This window comes from Dreissena polymorpha, chromosome 2 (assembly GCF_020536995.1).
Source record: "Dreissena polymorpha isolate Duluth1 chromosome 2, UMN_Dpol_1.0, whole genome shotgun sequence".
Lineage (NCBI taxonomy): Eukaryota > Metazoa > Mollusca > Bivalvia > Myida > Dreissenidae > Dreissena > Dreissena polymorpha.
The window spans coordinates 9,937,897-9,959,039 of record NC_068356.1 but is presented as its reverse complement, the minus strand read 5'-3'; the positions used below and the strand labels follow the sequence as shown (position 1 = coordinate 9,959,039).

At 33.0% G+C, this 21,143-nt stretch overlaps 1 protein-coding gene across 5 annotated transcripts in view; it reads right to left on the bottom strand.

The window, feature by feature from the left end:
• LOC127865825 (uncharacterized) overlaps window positions 1–21,143 on the bottom strand; it is a 182,952-nt gene that overhangs the window by 143,471 nt on the left and 18,338 nt on the right. Inside the window, exon 1 of one of the 5 annotated variants that reach the window (XM_052405846.1) lies at window positions 17,514–17,784. The exons of the other annotated variants lie outside the window; for them this stretch is intronic. Within the exon in view, the coding sequence (XP_052261806.1) occupies window positions 17,514–17,649 (136 nt within the window). The 5' untranslated portion in view covers window positions 17,650–17,784. Of the gene's footprint in view, window positions 1–17,513; window positions 17,785–21,143 lie in introns of those variants that run through there. 5 annotated transcript variants of the gene reach the window in all.

Genomic DNA, 21,143 nt, shown 5'->3' with positions numbered 1-21,143 from the left:
TTAACATTCTTACCGTTCTTGTCGTTACATAATGCATCAAAACTAACTGTCCAGCGCCTTTTGAAACCTTTGTTTACATATATTTCAACTGGCCGACATTATAAACACACGAGCGATTTCATTGCTCCAATGATACTTAAATCGGGTCAGATCGTTGACGAGTAGGTCACACGAGTTGTGTATCGTGTTATTTCTTAAAATTTGACCCATCATTTGTAAAAATATTGCAAGATATGTATATATCCAGAAAGGAAATATGCATCGCTGCGTTTATTAAGACTGCGTTCGTTGAACTCGCTGAACAATTGATGAAGTAATGGCTGTTCAAAACGATGCATCATGTTTTCGGGTCATTTGAGTTGAATACCTTGTTATATATATATATGATAGTGAATTTAGTTTTTAGAGAAGTTTATTTTCGGTAATAAATTGATTATTTGGCATTCGAAATGGTGTTTTTACCAATTAATATCATAGCCACACGCTAACCACCTGAGTTGCATGTCAATGATTATTTGGAAAGTATTAAATCAGATGCATTTTTCAATATTCCAGAACTAATTAAATTACTTTTAGCGACGTTCGCTTATCTATTAACTTAATCTTTTGGTAACCTATATTCGTCTGCATTATGTAAAGAAATAAAGAATTATTTACCCACGGCGATACGCACAACTGAAATAAATAATTCGTCCATGTTTATTAAATAAAGGAAACAATTGAATATCCTAAAAAGACAGGTATTGGGTACTTTCAATATGATGTATCAATCTTTCAGAACCATATTGATTTGCTCTACTTTTTTGAACCAGTTTTCAATATCGATAATTGCACGACGATGGCATCAAGACTGAATGATATGGGAAATGTTTAAGATTTCCGGAGATTTTTTCGGTTAAAAATATTTTATTTAATGAGTACTTATTGATAAAATTGTAAGTGATTTGACATTCAAAGATACATGCTTTGTTGTAAAGCAGATAGCATCAGATCAAAATGACATAGAAAAAATGGCACTTTTGAACACATTTGAGCAAGCCCGTACACAATCGCTCAAAATCAACTCTGCAAAAAATGAACCTGGTGAAAATACAACACGTGCATTAAACTTGATTGAATAATGCTGCTTATTGTAGCATGAATAAAATTGACGCATGTACACAATATATTCACAACAAGTGTTTTCGAACATAAAGATAACACAATGTATCGTATACAAACGAAACCGTGTTCATTTAAATAATTCTAAAAAAATCATAAAAAACTGATGCTATTTTAGTGTGTATTGGAGTATTTTCGGTCCCAAAACAGTAATGCTTATCTGAATAGTAATTCGTAGGATTCAACGCAATTGCAATCACCAAATGCTATTTAAGCATGCATATAATTGTTGTATCTTATTTTTGCAAAGCCTAAAAAACAATAGCCATTACATAACATTACATTACATAACATAAAAACTGTTTAAGTCACGAAGTTATCATGGTTTAAAATATTTCTAACATATTATATTACACTTCAGAGATATTGGTCCTTCTATATCTATATGACCGGTTTCAGTCTGTAAAATGCGATAGAAAAACCTAAGAGAGTATATATGGACCGGTCACTATTTTTGTATATGTACCGTTCTGGGTTACACACCACTAAATTTGCACTGTGTGGAAGCGTTTTATTGTACAACGTAGTATTTTGCTGTTACAGTTAGTAAACAAGAATGACGTCTGCTGCCAGATTTGCAAAATTAACTGACGACGAATTAAAAGAAATTTTATACAATAAAGATTCTAAAAGCATACATTTTGCAACTAAGAACGCAGTCTCGATGTTGAAGGCATATTTAAAAGAAATGGATTATCCTGTGGACTTCGAAAACGCGGAAAAGGAAGTGCTCAGAGTTGTATTAACAAAATGACATATGCTTAGGTTCTAAACCATAAACAATTGTACAACACTGTGCAATGGTACAGGGATCACTCTTCGGTGTAATATAAGAAATAGTAAACTCCATTTCGGGCCCAATGGCATTAAAGTGACCAGCCAGGCAGCCACAAACAGTATATGGACCTCAGCCTACGGCTTCGGTCCATATACGGTTTGTGGATGCCTGGCTGGTCAATTTCATGTCATAGGGATCTCAGTGGGCTTGACTTTTTCATAAGAGTAGCAACATTTGCTTGTGTCGAGGTTTTAAATATCGTAGAACTATAGCAAGATGAATCGTCCTTTTATGTTGTCATTAAAACGACGCTTTCAGTCTACTTTTATTAGTACCAGCGTTTTGATAAGATAATTTGATCAATGAAACATTGTAGCACGAATCGAGATAGTCGAAAGATGTTGTGTATGCTGATAGTATAATCTTATTACCGTAATACGTATCATGAAATATAATTGATAACTATGAACGAACATATGCTTCTTCCTGGTTTAAGCTAGTCAACAAAAGTTTAGTCTTTTATGTAAAATGGAAATGGCACCCGCTTTGCGGAAAAAAATGTAATATAAGTTTCAAGCAAACTTAAGGTACGGCTGATAAAATACAGTTATTATGTTCATTACGTTTAGGTATAATATCAAGATATGGTCATAACTAATGTCATGTTTACGAAACAGTTCCATTTGCGGATATCTAAACATAAACATTAATATCTGTATGTATGCCTTACCTTTGCCCAAGCCTATAATATTATCATGCGCAGCATAAAATACGTGTTTAGCAACATAAGTGCACAAACATGCTCCAACATATATTATATTAAACATATTATAATTGAAAATTCTGTAGTTTAAAACCTCTAAATAACTCCGCTTACATTCCTCTTCTTTACATTTAATTAAAGCTTACCCTTACTGTCAGTATTGCAGGTAGAATCTCAAGCATGCTATTAATTTACGAATACATATCAATTACCCCAACATATGTTTTATGTTTGATGCATTTATTTTTTGTTCATGGTTGCAAGAGTGTATTTACTTGCAATCATAACTAAAAAAACAGTATGAAGTAGAATCTAATATTAGCAGAGCTGCACAACACAATAACCAATACCGATAACTAGGAATAATGATCCTCCGTTTGTGGATAACAAATATCAGATGGCATATTATGATGACCCTTCATGACCTCTGACTTTGTTATGCGGTGGTAAAGGGTTTATCGCATTCCATTGATAATTATGACAGATGGCTAACATCAAATGTGATATTTATTAAATTTGGCAGTCAAAACTGCACTGTCATAGATAATGTTATCACATTTAATGCACTTCTTTAAACCAATTAAATCAAACATTCATTTAAAAGTTGGTATGAAGCTTCAGATGTGATTCATATAAAATGGGATCGCGTTAAAAATCAAAGCGCAGAAGGTACTGAAGTAGTTCGCTGTTATATAATCTTAGACGCAACTCAGTTTTCATTGTTTTAGCTTTTTAAATCGCAAGTTTGAAATGAACACAACTCATTCAAATGTATAAAGAGTGTGTCTTAAAGCACAGGTTGATATGTGTTTTTTTTTAATCATTAATAAAAAAAGATAATTTAAGCTTCATTTTGGGAAAACAGGGCTAAATGCATTTGCATTAATTGTCATCCCAGTACCAGAAACTCTCTTCAAACGAAAAACACCATAAAATCAGAAAGTGTCGTCCTTGATAAGCTTGTTCGCATTGCACAGGCTAATCAGTGTGCACATGCTAATCTTATTTGACATGCATTAAGGTCCGTTTTCCCTGAAAGCAGCCAATATGTACAGATTTCAATGATAAACACTAGACTGGCCAATGTCATCTTTCAAGCTGTTAAACACTATTGATCATATTTACACACTGCAGTGTACCAGTGGTTAACTATAAACAGGCAGATGCGGTGGTTATCGTTCCTAGCGTAGTAGAGCAGACGCTCCTAGCATTCGTCGTCTGCATAATTTTACTGCAGGTAGTGCAACAGGCAGTGGCTATCGTTCCTAGCGTAGCTAAGCGCATACTGACTTGCAAAACTTGCTCTGCAACATGAGTTGTGAGCTAACGTTCACAACTAAAAACTACATTATGGCTTTTAAAACATTTATGAGTCTAAAGATTATATTTACATATAATGTCATCACATTTAATTAACTTGTGTTTGTGTAGTTGAGCGTGTTTACCGATTTCACAGTTAAATAGTCATATCATTTAGGCGGTCCGTTTTCCAGCTCACTCCTTGGATAGCTGGTTTACCAACAAATAGTGCACATTCTTAGTTCATGACCTATCGCCACATATGTCATGTTGCCGGGCAGGAGATTGAACCCGCGATCTTAGGATTTGTAATCCGGATCTCTGCCAATTGAAATAGCCCGCAGTTTTGAAAGAACTTATTAAACCAGTTGAATCAATAATTTAGTCAACGTTCATTGCCACAAATAAAACGTGACTGTGCATTTATTAAGGTCACGCATGAACATAAAATAGGTGCGTTATATCTCAAAAGCAAGCTAGACTACTGTCAGGAAAATGAAATACTTTTCGTCTTATTAAAAACAAACACAAATAATGTACATGTTAAACAATACACGTGCGTGTGTCGTGTCTTTAAGGAAATGTAATCATTATTCTTGGAAATTGTATCTGTACAGTGGAAATTCTGCTTTAAAGATTTCGCCAAATATACCACCGAGCGTGCTATTATAACGATTTAATAAGTTATGTTATTGCCATAAAATGATCATTGGATCATTAAAAATTGTGGTATCATGTGATTGCAGAAATAAATGTATAATAGCCATTCTATCAAAATAGGTTGAAACATTTAAGGATAAAGCATTTTTTAAACATGCCTTTTATTTTCGAGGTTTGAAGATGTGTCAGCATCAACGGCCCTTCCTCATTTTTCAGGAACGATATCTTCCTTTGATGTTGTCCTTACAAGTGCACATTCCGTACGCTAGTATAAATATAACTATCGGTGCTTTGATAAGATAAATGCAGTTAGAGTCAAGAGTCGGGATGGTCGGAGCATTTTATGTTCGCAGATGTTATCATGTTCTTAATATTATCGAGATGTAACATGATTCATAATTAGGAAATAACTTATTATAAATATGTCCATCTTTTTTATCCTGAATTAAGGACGTCAAATATAGTTTTTCGTGTATGTATCCATACGTATTATTCTTGATGATAAGTTTGTGCATATATGGTATTATTTGTTGTTTGGTTTGTTTTTGGGTATCTGCATTGAAGTTCTCATTTATGAACAAATGCCATGTGTTGTTCTATTGCATATAAGTTTCATGTCTTGTATTATGTGCAGTATAAATGTAACTTTATTACACAGTGTCATATATTGCATTTATTCAACTGTAAGATCTTTGATGTTCACAATTCTATAGTAATCATTCAACAAAATATCCATTACGGAGATATTACAAAGCAAAAACAACGTTTAAGGGTTTGAGACTGTGTGGCTATGATTCAACTTGAATTCCCTTGCGAAATGAAAATGTAAGAATCCACATAATAACTAAAGCATTTGTACTCGTGAATTGACCTAAAACACAAATTTCATATATTTGAAATCAATAGGCTTGCACATGACGATATGGCGATATACGCCGATCACTTCAATAGTTGTTGACTCTTTATATCTGTAGCTATATCACAACGTCAATCTGCGTCACACATTACCCAATCAAGTTGTCTACCCGCACTCCAAAACAGTACAGGTGTGTTACTTATATCTTCTTGAAAGTGCCTTCAACAATTACAATAGCTGTTATTAATGTGTATTCCACCTGGCTTCTTTGAAAATGACAGCTAATCCATGGAATTAGAGCATATAATAAAATCATTCCCAAAAATGCAAGATAGATTGCACGTTTATTTTACATGTGTTCTTGTTTTTGTTACATAAACACATCAATCAAACGAAATATAACAAACATTAATTAACTAACGCAGTTTCTTATTCTTTATAGATAATTTATCACGCAGCAATCTTTCTCTTTGTTCTTAATATAATTAGTTATTGTGACAGTTTTTATTAATTTACAATGACTTATTCTTTGAAAAATTACTAAACAATATTTCGCAACATATTTAATGAAAATTCCGACATTTACGCTCGATGTTTGCGCATAATAATGTCTGCGGTAAGACAAATTGTCCTTAAGTTGAAAACTAAGGACTACAAGCTCGAGAGGTCTGTGTAAGCCATTCTGCTTGTTGAGATAAGAAATGTTTTTACAAAAGCGGGCATCTACAGAAAAGAGACTACAAATTCAGCTTTAAAATTGCACAAACATCGCCGGGTGCATATCAATAATTCGCCTTGTCTGCATGCCTTTCTTAAGACTCATGGATGTCGTCAAGTGTTTTGATACATAACATGTTCGTCAAGATAAATGCATAGTTGCATTTCCCTGATAGAAATGCCGTGTGTAATCCGCGTAAATAAGGAAAGATGATAACTTATACATTAATCTACATTAAAAAGCAGTTGCATTTCCTAACAACGATGCCGTTCTTAAACATCATGACGGTCAACATGCAATAAACAGCGATATTAATCCTGATAAACAAAAAAGTGCACTTTGCGTACTTCTTTTTTCAGTAGCTACGATATCGTTTGAAACGGTGAACACAATAAAGGACACAAAAATACTTAAATAGTGGATGTGCGTTGACAAAAACCAGTAGTGTGTGGCCCCTAAATTGTTTGCCGTCGCTTATTTCGAATTTTTGTTTTAATTTGAAGCACATAAAAAGTCAAATTCAATTTCATGCACAAACTCTTCTTAGTTTCAACATCAAAGTCAATAACATTTAGCAAAAACAATATTTGATGACATTATCTCATCCTTGAGAAATAATAAAATATGGCTTTTGTGCAAAGTATAAGATAAAAATGCCTCGGTTGCATCAAAAACAGAGAAGCCTCTAGTAAAATGGTCGTTCACTACAAAATCGAGTAGACAACGTTTAAAACACAAAGCAGAGTACAAAACATTATGTTTTTAAGTCGGTCTTTCCAAAAGATACTACTATAGGCTGAAAACAATACAACGCCGAATTTCTAAAACATATCAATAATTGTTGACACACATAACGTTTAAAGCCACACACTTTGCCTCTTACCTTGAAATAAAATACATGTTAATCAATACATATAGATGCAATTTGAAAGTGTGCAAATTGTCATTAAATATAGAGCTTGGTTAGAAAGTAATTTATAATTTTCAAACGGTACCGCTTTTAAAACGGAAAGTTTGATTTCTATACGTATACGTTCATTTCGACAAACGCGATTACTTTTCCGTTTTAAAACGCAAAATACGGATTTCTGCCTTGTAACCACCAGATATATTATAATAGGCATAGATAAAATTAAATCTTAAGCCTAGTTATTTATTATTTTTCAAACGGTACCGCTTTTAAAACCGAAAGTAGGAGCTCTAGACGTAAACGTCCGTTTCGACAAACGCAATTATTTTTTAGTTTTAAAGCGCAAAAAATGATTAGGATGTATTATGCCCACGTTAACACAAAATAATTGGCTAAACCGTTTCCGAATGTCAAATAATTATCCTATTTCGTAACGTGAAAATCAAATCATTGTTCATTCTAGAGAAGGCACATCTTTGGCAAGGTATCATTTAAACAGTTGTCAGCATGTGTAGAAATGAGAACTGTCCATCAACGATTTTTACACAGCTGAAGGCGTCTCGTACAGAAGTTATCATTAGAAATCGAGGGGGTGGTAAAGGGGCGTTTAAAAGGAATTATTGATAGCTTTGAACTGCAATGTTCAACAAAATATGTATATTCTCTTCAAGATGTTTACAATCTTACACTTATAATAACTAATATTTATCTCCAAATTTATTATATTACATTACTTGAAAAAAGTTGTAAAGTGTTCATATTTTCAGTATATTTGGTAATAAATTTTACTGGGTATGTCTATCAGGTAACTACCAGTTAACTATAAATAACGCCCGTAGATTGATCATCATCGTCACGTGGTTAACCCAGGAATGCAAATTGTGCATGCGTAGTGAATTGTATATATCTATATAGAACATGATCTATCTACTAGCGTTATTTATAGTGTGTATATCGTTATGTCACCTATTTTCGCGATGTACTTTCGATTTCACATCGCAAAATTACCAAATTAACTGAAAATATCAACTTTTTTAAGTAATGTAATATACCAGTCGTGATATTTTAATCAATATAAACCAATAATTGTAAAAAAAATAAAAGTATTTAACAACTTTTCTTTTTTCGTCAGTCGTGGTTGACAGTCCCTTTTACCGGTTTAAACCCAATTGTTGGGTTTTGCATTTATCGTTCCAAAGCGATGAATTTAGATGTACATATTGTTGTTTGTCAGTGTCGTGTGTTTTGCGCTGTGTTATGAAATAGGATTGACTACTTGTTTATACAAAAGAATATTAACGCTTAGAATGATTTCCTGTTGATGCAACTGAAATTTCACTTTATTTGATAGGGTCTTTCTTAACCTTATTACATTGATATAATTAATCGAATTTTAATATGTTCATACAAAACAAAGATACCGGTCGCCTTGGCATTCTGGATATGGTGTTCCCATAGCGACCTGAAGGTCACGGATTCAAGCGTTCTTTGTATTTTACGCAAAGACGCCGAGCACTGGTTCTACCCAGATAACGGACTTGAGATCGTTTCAAAAGTCCATAGACTTTCGCAGCAATCGAGCGCAATAAATACACTTAAACACAGATGTATATTAAAATGTTTCAACAATAACAGATTCATTACGAAAAGGAAAAAGAAACTCTTTGATCTTTGATGACCTAGTGTAATCCTTGTTTATTTGACTCAAGCAAACCCCGTGTATTTATCTCACTGTTTATTTGCACCCTGTTGTCGTCACGTAGCAGTGACATTTATTAGCGGTGATCATAAATGATTAATATAGTAAACATCATTATAATAGCTGATGGAAAAATAACGATAAAGATATTAAATGGTAGATCAACGACATTGGTATCTGTATTTAAAAAAATAATTGAGATTTGATGGCATTTTTTGGTATGGGTCTTAAAGGCATTAAAACGAAAATATTGTTAACGAACAGTTGCAGGTTTGACCAATTACGTTCCCTTATACTCGAAGAATGCGCTAAAAAGAACAGGGTAGCATATTGGCCTTGCTTAAAGAGATAACGATATGAAAAGTCCGTGCCAATCTGTCGGTGCGTTTATTAAACTGCATTTTTAAGCATATAGACAACCAACATAAACGCCTTGTTGAACTTCACATTTTTTATTAAAAAAGAAGACATCGTAGCACAAAAATGTGAAATAAATTTCTCAATACAAGTGCTGTGTACATAAAAGCAATAGATAACTTTCTGAACTTTGCGCAACAACAAAGCATTAAAGCAAGAATTTCTCAATTTTTTGTACGTGAAAACATACTTTAAAAACAAATTAACAATTGTATATTGTTCCCATTTATTGGGAACATTCGGTATTTTGTAAATTAATTATATTCGGGTTGATATTAGATGGACACAAACATGAATGCATGACACGTATCTTAGTAACTTAATCGCCTATACGCATTAATTTACTATGCTTATATTCGCGAGGACGTGACGAGCGTTTAGATCAAACTTGTTTTCCTTTTTGTACAATTGACATTAAAGCCGTTACGATTCAAACAGTTTCTTAAAATCATTTTTTTTTTGCCTAGGGCATGGAATGAAATCAAATGTTTGAACTCAAATGTGTTGTTGCATATCACCAACTTTAAACCCTAAACCATTCAAAGTAAAACAAACAATTTGACTCAAATGGTTAACCCATTTATGCCTAGTGGACTCTCTCATCCTTCTCAATTGGATCAATTTATTTTCAAAATTAGGGATCTATTATATTTATTTCTATATTTAGAATATTTCTTACAGAAATTCTTATAGGCAAACAGCGCAGACCCTAATGAGACTCGAGTGCTCACAGGTTTGCCCGTACCGCTGAACAAAGATTATGTGAACACAGAAAATTATCTTGAGTCAACTGATGGGCTTCAATTTTCTGAAAAGACATACCAATAACCACACTCAGAACGGTGATAACTGGATTGCGGACTGTCTGACACGGTAAACCACCCACAACGTAATCTCAATCTAGGTGTAGCCGTGATCAAAATTTGAAGTGTTTCATAGGTGAGTATTTTAGGCCGTTATCAACGAATTTTATCTATGGGCACATACGGTAAGACATAGTACTTTATTTTCGCTTTCAGTATTTTATGGTTAATATATTATGGATAATTTTAAGGTGAGGTCAGTGGGGGCAATCAAAATTGTATTATGTAATATAGTTTTTAACTGTACTGTGCCATATTTGACTTAGTCTCATAACTCTAATATTGTAAAAAGCTGTTTTAATTAATGTTTTAACTGATGTCCTGATTTAAGTAAAGACTACACAATTGTATGGTATTTGGAAGAGAGATAACTCTGTAGTTCATGTACAGTTTTCTGTAATATAAATTCGGGGGTTAGCTCCCTTTCACTTCACTATAATTTTATGATGAGTCTTGCGTTGATATAATACTCTAGTCTCCTATAACTTGCTACTTTCGAGTGGCGGCATTTTATTAGTATGCTTATGTTTTATTGTATGTTGTGATTATATATGCATGTATGGTGATGAGACTTTAATAAACTAATAAACATACGGTTTTGACGATTTTATACACCACAGCTGGTAAATTCGCCAAGACAATTATCAGTTATTGTAAGAATGTTTACATTAATATTCTGATATGTGCTGATTAAAATAACAAGTATTAAATGATCCATTTTTATGTCAACACATGGAGTATATTATTATAATTCACATTAACATATGTGACATATATAATTAAAAAAAAATATTCAACGCATGCTTTTGTTGCGCGTTGAATGGCAATCAGTAAATAAAATTTCCCCACATAGATGTAAATTATGATACCACACATATGATCTCATAAAATAGTTTTTTCTAAGCACGACGCATTAGGCGTGCAAAAGATTTCTTTTGAGCGTAGTTAGTGTTCGTGCGTACATACTTTAATATATTGGTGAAGAGACAATCTGATTTCTAGTCTGCTCTTCTGCGCATTGTTCTGCTTTGAGACGTTGTTTGGAGAGAAAAAAGCAATTACCATTTTCTTGTGTTCGGTTTAAAAAAATGTAAATGATGTTTTGAAGTGCCTTTTTATTTTGTATGAGCTTATTGACTTTCTGTTGAATAGGTCTCAACGCACGACGTGTTTAGACAGAGTTGTTAAATAGACAGCGATATTTTTTATTTGTTTTGTCAACCACGAGGAATGATATCATTATTTGCCATCTGTTCCATTAGATGGTAATGTCAATAAGTGAGTACATGTACTCAGTTTCAATTGCGGCAGTCTATTGATCTCAGCTGATAAGGGTCGGCTGTATATTGATCACTTTGCTAAGGCAACAACTAAGTGAAACACTAATAACATCAGTGCTATACAATCAGGGACATTGTATACACGAGGAGGATGAGCTGTCTGGATAGCGCAGTGACGAATAGATGCGCTTCTCACTTCTGCGACCCGGGTACAATGCCCGTTCCCGGCGCATGTAAATATGGTAGATGGTCACTTAATCGTGCACGAGTGTTTCCTCCGGGCACTCCGGTGTCCCCACCCAAGAGCATAAGACCACAACAAAGTTGGATAACTTTCAGCAAATATTAAAAATGGGAAAATGCAGCTATAATTCAACAGGAAATACCTGATAAAACTTCAAAATACACGCACACGAGTAGGATGAATCCACATGATTTTAACCATTTTGTATTTCGGTCAAAATTATAACACATATATTGACAACATGTTCTTGCCATGTCAGCCTATGTTGTCTTAAACACGTTAAGACAGTTTGTGTACGCCAGTTTACTTCAGAATTCAATGATCAAGTTTAATGACATATAATAGCAAACTACAACGGGCGTAATATCCTTCTCATCACATGCTTTACAACGACTAAAATAACTAACCCACGAGCATATTCTGTATAAAAGATGTTAAATGAAGTGACGTCATATAACGTTAACGTCGTTATTTCGTCGAATGAATTTCATTTTATTGTTTAGTTATTAAAAAGCTGGCCGATAAAAACGATGAAATTTGTATTTTAGTTTTTTTTAAGCAAAAAAGATTCGCAATTGTTGCAATCTATGCTAAAATAGGTAGAATTCCGTTTGTTGTTAAAATTTCCATTTACTTCAATAACTGGATCGCTTGTTCAATTAATCGCCGCACCTTACCAACGTTAAACCGTGTTGCTTTGTACACTGTTCTGCGAACACGAGCACAAAATCCCCAAGTAGTCTCTTAACAAGTGTGTTTCTATACGTAAACCAATTAGCAAGTGAAACGATGGTCCTATGGACAAATTTCTCGTATATAATAGACAATTCACATGGACAATCCACTCAAGTATGTTTTTGCCCAGGGGATTCAAGTTATTATGGGTCCGTATTCACCAACCCATTCTTAGACTTAAGAATAAAGAATAAAGACTTGGAACCAAGAAAAATGCTTTCAGTGTTTGAATATATAGATGCCTCAACTGGTAATTATGTCATTAACAAAATGTTGTACATGAAGAATGATATAGATTGAGGTGTTTAATGTCAAGTTTAACGAAAAAAAATCAAACAATATTTGAATATATCAATTTAAAGAATATTCTGTATTCTTACACCTAGGTCCAAGAATTGTTTGGCGAATACGGGCCCTGTTATCTAAATAGCTCAATTTAAAGGGGCCTTTTCACAGATTTTGGCATTTTTTAACTTATTCATTAAATGCTTTATATTGATAAATGTAAACATTGGATCGTAAAAGCTCCAGTAAAAAATCAAGAATAAAATTAAAAAAAGGAAAAGAACATTGCCCGGAGCAGGTTTCGAACCAGTGACCCCTGGAGTCCTGCTAGAGTCCTGAAGTAAAAACGAATTAGCCTATTGAGCTATTCCGCCGAGTACACATACTTGACGTATTATATACCTTATATAAGCAATCTTCGTAGTTTCACAAAATTTAACGACAAAAACAGAACTCTCCAAATTATTCAATCGTTTCGCGTTGCAACGCTTTATAATTTTTAGGTTTTAAAATCGTCAAAAGATGAATATAATGGCTAAATTAGACCATGGTAAATGTTCAGTATTACTGTTTCCTCACAAATATCATAACTTAAACGAAAATTTGCGAATCTGAAACAACTTTTTTAAATTTTGTCAATTTACCAAAGCGTGAAAAGATCCCTTTAATGCAAGTTACATTGTTTTCATGAGTCGCGTTCTGAGAAAACTGGGCATAATGCATGTGCCTAAAGTGTCGTCCCTGATTAGCCTGTGCAGTCCGCACAGGCTTATCAGGGACGACACTTTCCGCCTTAATTGGATTTTTGCTAAGAAGAGACTTCATTTAAACGAAAAATGTCATACAAGCGGAAAGTGTCGTCCCTGATTAGCCTGTGTGGACTGTTAATAATTTTCCACAATATCATTGGTAGCTTTTCATCACATAAAAGGTTGTTTAGCTTACATAGCCAACTTAGCTTTAGCCTTAGACCAATTTAATTAAGAAGTAAACAGTAAACACATGTATGTGTACACTGATGTAATATTTACACGACTTCCATTATAGATCCAAATTTCATATGACCGCAATGGGCTAACATTTCTGAATACAATTATTTCGTGTTTTTTTTTCATTTACAGTCATGCCACTTATTTGGTCGAAATCAAAATTAATATTCAGTTGACGCTGTAGTTCAATAGCGGTTTCAGAGCAACTCGCAACACCATCCACAAATAAAAAACATTTTATATTTGGAATATCGTCAGTAATAAAAAATTATTGATGGGCCCGGTCACGTAGGTAAAGGGATAACCAATTTATGAATAAATTAAAAATGATCGTGCTAGTAACTTCCCCTTGCCGCTAAGATTCTCGCGATTTAGATCAATATCAATAGATATTGGCGCCTAATTCATTAGTGCGTTCGGTGAGGTCCTAGCTTAGTCGTGACCGATCCTCATCGTTCGTAGTAAAATCGCAATAGAATCTTACACATCGTAGTGAAGTCGCGACCTTATTCGCAAGACTTCAACCTATCCCCACGATTCGTCGTATCTCAATCGTACCAGTGTCGTACCTAAATCAATGACTGTCACGAGTCTTCCCGATTCAATAAATGTGATAAATAGTAGAGAATCGTGGGCTTGTTTTCGTAGTTGAATAGGGCCATAACACGATTACCAAGACCAATTACCGCACTTTATTCCCTATTTAAGTAACGATTCATTAAGTTAAATCATTGAAAAGTCAGATTTCTCCACTGTAACGCCGAGATCTCAAGTATTTGTAACATTCCGTTGTTGAGACAAACAGAAAGCTAAGACCAATCATGTGACGGGTAATATTTGGCCGTAACGATTGCACATTTATTTAAAATATTAACACACATTCAATTTAATATTACAACCAAATGAATAAGATAACTTTATCAGATACACACTATATATAATAAACAATGTGTCACCTTAATTGATGTGTTCAACATATTTCTTCTTCTCTAGAGGGCACGAGCACAATGTATTATTGAGTGCGATATATCGAATTCAATAACATTCTTTTTGTCTGTTGTTTGCATTTTGTTAATGAAATAAACAACATCAATAAAATGACATATCAACAAGCATTTGTCAACCAAACAGTGTCTGATTCAGTCAGTTTTTCATTAAGAAAACTTTTTTACCTCTGAATACGGTATTTTTCATTTGTGATAGTGTTAATTAATTAACAGTGGTGTATATCTTTAAACAATAATTTAACAATATATTCACAACAATTTTATGGAGAAAGATCTTACATTGAGGTTGTATGTGTACATAAAATGCTTCATAATCGCGCATAAACATTTCTGCGATAAGGACAATTGTTCGATAAATGAAAACTACGGACTCAGATCGAAAGGTTTGTTGAAACCTTTTTGCTGATTGAGATAAGAAAAGTTTCTACAACAGAAAGCAACTGAAAAACCAAGACCTAGATTGAAGTTCTACAATCGCACTAAGCCGGGGCTTATCAATAATTGCCCTCATCTGCATGCCTTTCTTAATAATCAAGGACGTCGTATGGTGTTTTGACAAAACAATATTCGTCCAGATAAAAGAGCAGTTGCATTTTCCTGATAGAGATGTCGTTTGTAAAAAAGGGAAAGACGTTAACTTAGAAATTTATCCACATTAGCAAGCTGTTGCATTTTTCTTACATCGATGCTTAAAAATTGTGAAGTTTAATGTGTGATAAAAGATATATTAAATCTTGATAAAAAAATGCACTTTGCGGACAAATGTTATTAAGTTGCTGCGATATCGTTTGAAACTGTAAACAACATGAAGGACACAAAAAGGACTACTTAAATGATGGGTCTGTTATCACAAGAACCTCATTGTTAGCCCCATAAAAATGTGTCCTCACTTATCTCATGTGTATCTTTGATTGCAAACGATTTATTGCCCCATACCTAGTTTAAATATGTAATTATTTATTTAATAACATCGTATAGCCTGGGTCCTGGACTAATGGCTAAATTATCCCATTTTTCAAAAGGGTGATAAATCTAATCCTGCAAATTATAGAGGGACAACTCTAGTTATTATTCTGGCCAAAATATTTTCTTTAACGCTGCGCAGCCGTTTAAATAATTGGTTCGAGAATGTATCCATTTTTAATGAATGTCAATTTGATTTTGATACAATCGTAGTACGTCGGACTGTATATTTATTCTACACAGTATAATTCAGAAGAAGCGAATAATTTAAAATTATTTTGTACCTTTGTAAACTATGAAAAAGCATTTGATACTATCATTCATTGTGCCCTATGGATTAAACTTGTGAACTCAGATATCAGTTGTAAAATGCCTATAATGCCGAAAGCCATATATGCAAATGTGAACTCTTTTATAAAGTGTTCAAGTTCAATGTCTTTATCAGAATTGTTCGATGTGTCATAAGGGGTCAAGCAAGGTAAGCCATTGTCACCTCTTTTGTTTATTCTGTTTTTAAATTTTATAGATGAACATTTGAGTTCTACGAACATATATACTAATGATGTTGATATGTTATATATTTTTATATTTATGTTTGCCGATGACATTGCAATTTTTTAACTGATCACCGTAGTCGAAAACAGCAATTAATTGTATAAATGAATATTCTAAGAAGTGGGGTCTCAAGATAAATGTCGTAAAAACACAATTTTGTATTATTATTTTTTTGCTACATTTTCCTGTTTCTATAGCTTTTGATTTTGTTTTATTTACATCATTATTTTTATGTTAAGATTTACTTTTCTATACTTGTGGAACAATTATCAATGTTGCTTGATTTCACTATGTAAATGTATTTATGATATGATTTAATTTACCAAAAGTTTTTTTTACTCACGACTTTTTAATAATATATAACATATTTTTTTACAAAGTGAATACACGCAGCATGGATCAAAACATGTACACGCTGCACATTAGTGGAGTGGTTGTATTACTTAATATTTTCGTTGAATTTGGTCTGTTTATTATTAATATGTATTTTATGAGTGTATACAAGGCTCATCATAAAATGGCAGATGCTTTGAGTTTTATTATCGGTGTAAATGTTTTGTGCTGTACACAATATGATACAAACGTACTCACCCTCACCTTGATAGAGTAATTAAAACAATTTCTCCAATTTCACATGTAATTAAGTTTCATTTTGTTTCGAAAACGTTATTATCTCACAAATAATGATTTTTTTGCATTAAAATTAAATTAAAGGGAGATTATACGATTTGTACATGTGTTTAATTTTGATATATTGATAAAAAATATGCTACAATTACACAAAATAGGCGAGAAAAATGTTTCATTGAAGACGAATTTCATAAAATGCAGCAAAGACTAATAAGCGCCCCGAGTCGATGGTGACGAAGATATTTCGTACATATTTTTCTACAATAACCGAAGCATTCGTCTTTTTATTAGGATCGGAGATAGTGTGCGTTTGTCGTATGAAAAGATATCGTTGAAGGAAATTAAAAACGTAATTTAGATTCACATCGTACATGAATGATATACATGCTGGCGAATTCGACTGTACATACATTTTCGTTTTCAGAATTACATATCTTGCTTATTTCGCATTGGTCGACACCTTTTCTTCTTAACTTTTATTTTAATTTATATTGAAATAAATGTATAATTTAGTTTTTTTTACACATTTTATTAAAATTCATAAATATTTGACAAAATCGTAAGATCTCCCTTTAAAGCTTTTTGAAACGCAACATTTTATAACCGTCCTCACACTATATACAACATTTATCTCCTCTAAGAATTTATGATAAATATGTATATATTTATTCTTTTTATTGAAACTGACATAATTTACTCACCGATGTTTTCGGCTTTCACGTTTTTGACAGTTATTAGATCAGTCAATCCACAAAGATATATCAGAAACAATCCGAGTGCTTTTGCCATTCCTACTTTCACGGGTTCTGTTACGTCAATACTAGAACACAATAACATTTCTACAAAAAGTTTCACTTGTTTGATAATGAAATTCCTTTGTTATGCCACGTTAACACGGCACATCTTTGGTCAGTTATTCTTGGATCAATTTTTCACTACTGCTACGTTATCAGCATGTGTCGATACAACTGTCTGTCTTTCAACGATTTTAACTCAGATGGACTCGTTATCAGTTCAATATGGGCTTGGGGTTGAAAGGACAGATTAATGAAATAAATATTCAATAGTCATATTCTCCCGTAAGGTGCTCACATTCTTACTTTGATAATTAATTATTTTTTTTACAAAAGACATTTATTCCGGATGCATTTTTTTATTTTCGAACTTTATTGTATTATTTATCCTGAAATAAATATATTTTTATACACAACTCACTATATGGAACGTATGCAGGAATTACACATGTTAATTTTTAAGATATATTGTGATTGATTCTTAAAGGGACCGTTTTTTACAGGAGATATTTAGATACAATTTTTACATTTATCAATATTAAGCATTAAGCCTGCATGATAACAGGATGTAGTAATCTGAGAAAAACATGGCGTTAATTATGAATATTTACAATGGAACAATGACATATTCGCATTTCTTTTTGCGCGTAATTTAATATGAAGAGGATGGTGGTGTTGACATATACGCGCCCTAGCATGATTTGCATCGCGCCGGTGATCTTTATTTATGATAAAGATTGTATTCATGTTTCGTTTTTAACCGACATCGAGTAATTATGCTAAGAATACAGTTGTTTACATATATATTAAAGAGTTAATGTATTCGTTAATTGTAAGTTTTAAATCATGTTCAAGTTGCACTTAAAACATTAGAATCAATTTGAGCTATATGTGTAATTTTATATAAATAATAAATGTTGACAGATTGAGTTTATTTTATGTGAGCATTACTTAAACGCTTTGTAGATTCAGAAAACTTATACTATTTAAGACGTGATTGATTATCTACTAACAATTATCTCTTGTTGATAAAGTTGCTTATTTTAACTTGCTGGGGTGTTCAAAGTATAATTATAATAATCTTTCAGACCCTTATCAGGCATTATGCCGATGGGCTATAGATTTCAATTTTCAGGGAATGTAAGCAATGTCTGAATACTAAACTATATCAGACATATCAAATATATAAAATTGGTTCTGATCCGGAGTTGGAAATTGCTTCGTGAAGTTTACAATAATGTTGGATTAACTAACTTTTGCGTTTGAACCAAGCGAGCGAAAATAAATTATCTTAAACAAACATTGGTCGTCATGGGTTTCGACCAATAACAGCTAAATGAAGAAAATAGAAAACAAAAGCTCATGCGTGCTGATCCTTGATGGACTAGAATAATCCTTTTTGATTTGACGCACGCAAACACCTTGTATTTTATCCGTTTATTTGCACCCTGGTGTGTTCACGTAGCAGTGGCCTTATTCAGCGGTGATCAATACAGATGTATTGAGTAAACATAATTATGTCAGCTGAGGGAAAAAAATTCAATACAAATATTTAATGGCGGATCAGAAATAGTAATACCACAAGAAAGGGGCCAGACATTCCTGAATAAATGGGACAATAAATGGGACAATAAATGGGACAATATCATCAAACCACAAAAACTCGACGAAACTTAGATTGCGTCAAATGCAAAAAAGTTCGTAAACACTGCAGAATGTTTTGTTCGATTAAGACAAATACCAACACGTTTTAGTGTTTTTATCTTTAAATGAGAAAAGAGGTAAGACCAATATTTTCAGTCAGAAAAGCAATAAGCTCGTTCTTAACAACCAATGCTCACTTGTTTCTAAGTTTAAGCTATAAGTTGCATTTTTCATGACTTAAGATTTGAAACAATGTTTGTATTTGTTAAATCTTCGCTGCAAAAGTTTTGCACAACTAGGTCGGTCATACTGTGTGCTGATTATCTCCACGAATGCCACGCATGTTAGATTAATAACCATGTTTGTAATAACCGCGCTTAACCCAATCTTAAATCTTTGCATGTATCTGCCTTTTGCGTGAGTGTGCGAACGTGCGTGCGTGCGTAAGTAGGCGCGTGAGTGCATTCGTTAAATTTAAATGAATAAATTGAGAAATAATTGACGATGTAAATGAAAGAATGACACAAACAGTTTTGAAATATATATTTTTTTCATTTAACCTAATTAAAATGAGAAATATTTCATAGGTCGCAAAAACAAAAATCATGAAATTGTGCCGAAAAGTACCGTTTAGATTGTATGGGATTGATTTGGTATCATTTAAACAAAAAACCTTTTAACAAAATATGGCATCTTTGACCAATATAGTTCTTAAATCCTCAAAGCTCGTTTTAAACAGACCCTTGAAGTATGTTGCCCTCGCTTAACTATTACGATATGAAATTAACGCGGTGCTGTGTCGGTGTTTTAATTGAATATTTCTACTGAATATTGTAACATGACGACAACGAACAAAATACGCGCAGATAAACTCGAAGCAACGCAATCTTAAATACAGTTCACAATTTCAAACTACAGAAAGCTATAAAAAACGAATGCATAGAAACAAAGGATTGAATCAAGATTGTATCAACAAAGGATTTACACCATATTTATATGTACGTGAACATATCTTTCATAATTATCTCAACAATGGAATATTGTTCCCGTTTGTCTAAGTTTATCAGCAAATAAAATACTCTGATATTATAAATCCAAACTGTATATAGTAGTTTTTTGCTGACCAGAAAGAAATTCTAAGTAGCATACGATTTCTAAAAATTGATTATAATAGGTTTATAAAACATGTACAAGGCAATTAATACACACAACATATTTTAGTAATTTTGTTAGATTTACACATACATTTAGTATGATTATATTCTCTAGATTGTGATGAGTCGTTTCGATCAACCTTTGTTTTTGTCTTTTTCTTTAATTGGTTTGTATCAAACGTAAAATAGCGGGACCTCAATATTTCAAATATAAACACGATTGAACACATTTGTTAAAAAGTATCAGTGAAGTTTCAGTAGAGTTAAATTGATAGTGTGATTGTCATTCGTAAGAGATGGTACCCAATTTAGATGTATTTAATAACTTCCAACGGCATGAATTTCGGAGTCTCTATTTGCTGAAAAGCACAAAACAAATCAAGCATTAGTCGCATGCATCCATAAAGAGTAAATCAAATGTTTGAACTAAAATGTGTTGTCGCATATCACCCATATGAGACCCTTATCGATATTAAGCAAATAATATGATGTTACTTTAATCGTTAAGCGCATGCTACAGATTGCAACATAAGCATATAAAGTACACAGAGAGCTAGTATTGTTATATGTTTGTCCTTACCGGTAAAAAATCAAATCAGAAAGCAGAAATTTATCTTGAGTCAACCGTTGGGCTACAACTTTCTGACAAGAAATACCAATAACCCACACTCAAAACGGTGATAACTGGATTGCGGACTGACGGACACGGTAAACCACTCACAGCGTAATCTCAACTTTG